The sequence below is a fragment of the Armigeres subalbatus genome, unplaced genomic scaffold (genome assembly GCF_024139115.2).
Source record: "Armigeres subalbatus isolate Guangzhou_Male unplaced genomic scaffold, GZ_Asu_2 Contig1132, whole genome shotgun sequence".
NCBI lineage: Eukaryota > Metazoa > Arthropoda > Insecta > Diptera > Culicidae > Armigeres > Armigeres subalbatus.
Window position 1 is genome coordinate 17,777 of NW_026941883.1, and position 6,114 is coordinate 23,890.

At 40.3% G+C, this 6,114-nt stretch overlaps 1 protein-coding gene across 1 annotated transcript; it reads left to right on the top strand.

Annotated features, from left to right (window-relative positions):
* Window positions 1-2,833: 2,833 nt before the first annotated feature.
* LOC134202290 (sodium-coupled monocarboxylate transporter 1-like) lies at window positions 2,834-5,292 on the top strand. The gene is made up of 4 exons (XM_062677321.1): window positions 2,834-3,189; window positions 3,255-3,565; window positions 3,635-4,392; window positions 4,452-5,292. The coding sequence occupies exons 1-4, from the start codon at window positions 2,834-2,836 to the stop codon at window positions 5,013-5,015; spliced, it is 1,989 nt and encodes a 662-aa protein (XP_062533305.1). The 3' UTR covers window positions 5,016-5,292.
* Window positions 5,293-6,114: the final 822 nt, after the last annotated feature.

The window sequence follows — 6,114 nt, forward strand, 5'->3', positions numbered from 1 at the left end:
TTTAATTAATAATTTCTTATATACGATTTATGATTTCTGATTTTCAACTTCTTGATAATTTTTTACTTCTCAAGGAAAAAAATAAATGGTATTCAACTCAGTTTTTCCGCTCTTGATGCAAATTTTTCTTTGATTTTACTGATTTTTGTTTGAATTTCTGATGTTTTGGTTTTACAGATTTTTTGGATTCTTCAGAATTTTCACTTTTTATATTTTCTAGACTTTTCTTTATATTTTTCTGATTTTTCCGATTTTTCTAATTTTCTTGATTTTTCCTGATTTTTCTGTTTTTTTTTAATTTCTCTAAATTTGCCTCTTCTGATGTTTCTGATTTATTCTGATTTTCTTCATTTTTCTGAATTTTTATGTTTAAGATTTTTTTAAATTTTTTGTTTGATTTTTTACATTTTCCAGAATAACCAAATTTTCAGATTTCTCTGATTTTTAAAAATTTTCACATTTTTTAGTTTTTTTATTTATTTATCTGATTTTTCTGATTTCTGGTTTCTGATTTCTAAATTCTGATTTCTAATTTTTGCTTTCTTATTTCTAATTACTAGTTTTTGATAAGAAAATTATTTTGAGCTTTTTAGTGGAATGTTTTCACCTGTCATAAGACGAGTTTAAACAATCCCATTGAATTCCACCACTTAACTAGTTTTTGATTTTCAATTTCTGATTTCTGATTTTGAACTTCTTGATTATTTTCTTACTTCTCAAGAAAAATTATTATTTCGATTGAAACCTGGTTTTGATTGGAGCTATGACTATACTGCAAAGTGAATTTGAAATAAATAATCTTACCCTTAGCACAGACTTTTGATATGTTTGACTTTTGGTATTTTAGTTTAATACATTCAGTTATCCATAGATTTCTATTGATGTTGACTCATTTTGACTAATTTCACGTGTTCAATTCATGAAAGTCACATATAATTAATACTGCTTTAAATCTCTCTTCCAGTCATTTATTGAAAACCACGGCGTGAGTGGTTCATGCGGATAAATCTTTCTACCGTGCATCAGTCCACTATTAGTAACTTGTCCGTCCTTTGTTGACCACATACCTTCGGTAGATACCACAAGCCTTCATTCACTGCAAGTACCTTCTCCGAGCCGGAGTCCATTTCTCGGATCATTTAACAACAGCCATCCCAGACAAGTTGCTCAGTCGAATATGGATGGTGCCAAATGCAATACCCACTGAAATGTTGACTGCATCCGGCTATTAAATTAGATATCATCAACTACGTGTTATACATCCTCCCACAATCCCATCATTGAGCCAAATGGCCCTTTCTGCCGAACGACCATGTCGGCCAAACGGCATTTCAAGCATAACAACTTTTTAAGCCAAATAACCAGTTCAGTCATAGCATTTTCGGCCTAATGGTTTGTTTGGCTAAAAGACATCTTCGGCTAAATATCATTTGCCGAATAACGCGTAAAGCTGAAAGCCATCCAGTTGGCTGAATTAAACGTTTGGCTGAATAAAACCTTTGGCAAAACGGTTATTAGGTCGAAAATAGTTTGTCAAGAAATGTCATTTATCTAAAAGCGACATATGGCTTATTATATGGCCTAAAATGTCGTTTTATGGAAATGATGATTTGCTGAAAAGGGTCGTTTGACCGAAAATGTTATTTACTGTACTGGTTTTGGCCAAAAAACGTCGATCAGTCCGCTTGTGAATTTTGGCCGGATGGTCAAACGACCATTTCGGCCAAATAACCTATTCAGCCAAACAACTTTACGGCTGAAGGAAATTTTGTCCAAAAAACTTTGAATGACATATTCGGCCGAACAGCCTTATTCAGCCTTGTAGTCTTTGGTGAAATAACTTTTGTCAAAACGGCCCTTTCAAAACGTTAAAAAAACTTATTTCAACCAGAAAATCTTCGGAGTTCCCACGAAAAATTGTGAACGGCGGCGTAGTCTAGTCTCGCGAAGGTCTAAGGTCTAAGTTCCACTGTCTAAATTTGAGTAAAACACATTGCACTGAGGTGTTCGCAACGGCCACATTGATCAGTTGAGCGTCAAGAAAGCGGAGACTATCCAAATTTTAGTACAAGTAATTGCACTGAGGCATTCTTCCTTTCTTCTTTATTCTTTTAACTCAACATTAAGATGTCTCAAGTCTTATTAAAAAAATCAGTATCATTGTTACAAATAAATCTAGAGTGCTTTGAGAATAGGTCGTATGTGCAAAAGAGAGCCTCTCTTCGGTTTCATTCTCTTTCGATTATTACAAAGCTATACACAAATTTATGTTGGATTTTTTGGCAGATATCTAAAGACAATAACTTTGTCTAGCGTGCTAAAGTGAAAATGTAGCAGAAAATGCTAAACTTGCCGATCTATTAGCGAAAGAGAGCGTGGACAAAGAGAACCTCTCTTTTGCACATACGACCTATTCTCAAAGCAATCTAGAAATGTCTAAAATCAAAATTCATATACATCTGCATATCAAATTTAAATTTAAATGTTTTAGAAAACTATGTTTTTTACAATTGAAGAACACATTAGAAATATTGATCCAAGACAGAGTGCGAGCTGGCCGCTATGTTGTGTACAAGAATGGCCAAAAATAATTGCACTAATACATTCACAGTGTCCATAGCGATTGTCCGAGTATAACTCTTATTATGAGGACGATCACTGTTCAAATTTGAGTTTAAATTATTGGAATGAGGCCCTGACGCAATTTGATTACAAATGAATGATGTGTAATGCATGCGGTTTCTTCAACTATGTAACAACTTCATTTTAGCTATACGAATTACTGAATTTTTTACTAACTGCCTCCGACATTCTCTATTTGAACCATTTGCAGATGGCACGCACCTTCTTGGACCTGCTGTGGGACTACGGCGTGTTCGTGGTGTTCATCATCTTCTCCACGCTGGTTCCCCTGTGGGGACGATTCTTCGGCAAGAAGGAGAAAACCAAAGCGGACTATGTGTTCGGGTTGGGCACGATTTCGATGGGCGCCATGATGCTGTCGATCGCCCGTGGGACGCTGGGCGTTCGATCGTTCCTGGGATATCCGAGTGAACTGTTCTACCGTGGGTCGGCCATGTGGGAAACCCTGTACGGGATGGTGACCGCCTATCCGATCGTGTGCTTCGTGTTCATCCCGGTGTACTTCAATCTGGGCGTTACCTCCGTTTACCAGTATTTGGATTTGAGGTGAGATTCAGCATTCTTTAAAAAGACGAATCGTTATTTTCAATCACCTTCTTCATTATGAACAGGTTTAACAGCCGCATAGTTCGTTGCCTGGCGTCCGGAACCTACGTGGTCCGATCTTTACTAAACCTTGGCGTTACGGTTTACACTCCAACGGTAGCTCTGAATACCGTCATCGGAATACCTTACTGGGTCTCCTTACTCGGAATATCCGTCATCAGTATCATATTCAACCTGCTAGGAGGACTGAAAGCAGCTATCATGGCCGATGTAATCCAGGGAGTCACCATGATCTTGATCTCGATCGGAATCATCATCCAGTCAATGGTCACAGTTGGAGGTTTCGGGAAGATTTTCACGATTCCCGCAGAAAATGGTATGTCTGGATATATATTTTTTCTATAGTCAAATGGTGGATTTAAACCTTTTTTAAAATTCCCAACAGGCCGCCTAAACTTCTTCAACTTTACGGGAGACTTCACAATACGAGTGGATACAACTTCGGCCTGGTTGGGACAGCTCTTCATGTCGCTGAGTATCTTCGGCTGTCAACAAAACTTTGTGCAACGTTATCTGAGCATGAGCACGTTTAAGGAGGTGCGTCGCACTCTGATGAGCAACATTCCTGTCGTGGTCACGTTGTTCTCTTTGGCGTGGATCGTCGGAATGGGAGTCTACTCGGTGTACGCTGATTGTGACCCGATGACCGAAGGCTACATCAATAAGATGGACGAAATATTGCCATTTTTCGTGGAGGACAAATTCAGCTATCTGCCAGGAGTGTTGGGATTATTTATGGCATCGCTGTTCAACGGAGCGTTGAGCTTGAACGTGTCCAATCTGAACTCGCTGGCTACCGTTACCTGGGAGGACTTCCTGTCGCAGTTGCCACGTTTTAAGGGCATCAGCGACAAGCAACAGTTGACCATCATCAAATTCATCGGATCAGTCTACGGAGTTATGGTAATGGGTGTTGGCTTTGCTGTGGGACTCTTGTCCGGAGTGATCGAAAGTAGTATGCTCATGACTTCCGCAACGTCGGGACCTCTGCTAGGAGTATTTCTTCTTGCCATGCTCGTACCAGTAGCCAACTGGAAAGGCGCAGCCTGCGGAATGATTGTTTCTCACATTATCACTCTATGGATTACGTTCGGAAGTCTTACCGTCAACAAAGAAACTGTACTGCTGCCTACTACTATTGAGGTAAGTCCGCGATTACTTCTCATCGGCCATCAAGTTTTCAATATCATTTTTTCTCGCAGGGTTGCACAAACGAGACATTCTCGGCTGGCATTATCAAACCATCCAAGTCGTGGCTTCTTTCCAACACTCCCCTCGAAGTGGAATCGGACTTCTCCTACCTGGACGGACCCTCGGAGGTGCACATCCCGGAAGCCCGTCAGTTCCCGGAAAACCTGTACTCAATCTCGTACATGTACTACAGCTTAATCGGAACATTCCTAACCGTCACCATCGGAATCCTTGTCAGTTATCTGACACAAAACCGAGATGATGCTTACGACCACAAACTCCTCCATCCGGCGGTCTATCGTTTGAGCCGAATGCTGCCCGGTAAGCCCCGCCGCTATGTCAACAACCCCGACATCCGACCCAAACACGCCCCGGCGACATCCAAGAAAATTCCTCTGGACAACCCGGCCTTCGAGCCAGGCATGGAGTCGATACACGGGAAGAAGTCTCCCCTGGAGCCGTCGGTATTCGTCGTCAACACGCCGCCGGCTTCGTCCAGTGTTCCCAGTGCTGAGTCAGCTGCGTTTACCAACCGACAGTTAGACTGCGGCGAACTGACAGAAGTCCGAACGTGAGTCTCCGCTATCGCCACCCATCCCGTTTGATTAGCTAGTAAGTGTGTGCCGCTGATCATTATTTAATGCGTTTGTTTGTTAAGTTGTAAGAGCTTAGAACACAAAAGACTGTGATAAGACATAATCAAGTTTAAGGATATTGAAATAACTACAAAAACCCAGATTAGAATCCGAGTTTCCATCGTTGTTGGAGCAACGATTATTTCATGGAATCGAAATACAAGTACTTGCTAGTATGAATATCTTTTTAGAATAAAATATGTTTTACAACTCTTGACATGCCCGTCTTGGGTTTCGTATGTGCCAGCGCTAGTTGTGAATATCACATTACCAGCTTCCGGTTCTGCACCACACACATGAGCACAATGGACCGGCAACGCAACACTACGCTCGAGTAAGCCAGAATAACTTCATCCTGCTCAATTTATTACCATCTTTATAGCAGGATGGCGGCTGTCTACAAAATTCCCAACCCACCTTGATTGTGTTGAACGATGATGATGCTGTCGAAGTATGAAGGCTAGGTTTCATCCTCTCGGTTTCAAACTGACGATGATGTGGATGAGAAGTGGTAAATCGTATACAATTTCTTCCCTCATGCGATGGATGCGAGCTCCGTTCTTCACAGCAACGTCAGCAGAACTGATGTTGACTTATCAAGTGGAAAACACCATTTTTGCTTCGTGCAATGGAGTGGAAGCTCTTTTCACCGGTTTATACTCCACATATTCGTTTTTACACTGCACGAACGTAAGGCTGATACTAATGTCTAATATTTTAGGTCTATTGTGTTATGAGAAATATTTGTGCAGGTAGAATTGTATTAAATTGCCAGAATTCTGCTAATAAGAACAACTAGGTACTAGATGGTTCCAAAAACGGTTTTCAAAATGATCAACCATTGCCATCACGTTGATTCTCAGATTTGTTTTGCTATGCAGCTTCTTGCTTTTTCAACCATATGCGAAATTTTATCTTATTTGTTTGAAGCATAATCTCACATCTAGCATGCTATACACTATCAGCTCTCATATATTCCACAGGGTGTCACAACAATTACTGATAACATCAGATAAATTGTACGAACTTTTAAAACATG

Bases quoted from the DNA above. Each gene is read 5' to 3' on its own strand.
- LOC134202290 (XM_062677321.1), top strand. From the start codon at position 2,834: ATGGCACGCACCTTCTTGGACCTGCTGTGGGACTACGGCGTGTTCGTG. The intron at 3,190-3,254 runs GTGAGATTCAGC...CATTATGAACAG, and splicing joins TACCAGTATTTGGATTTGAG to GTTTAACAGCCGCATAGTTC. The intron at 4,393-4,451 runs GTAAGTCCGCGA...TTTTTCTCGCAG, and splicing joins TGCTGCCTACTACTATTGAG to GGTTGCACAAACGAGACATT.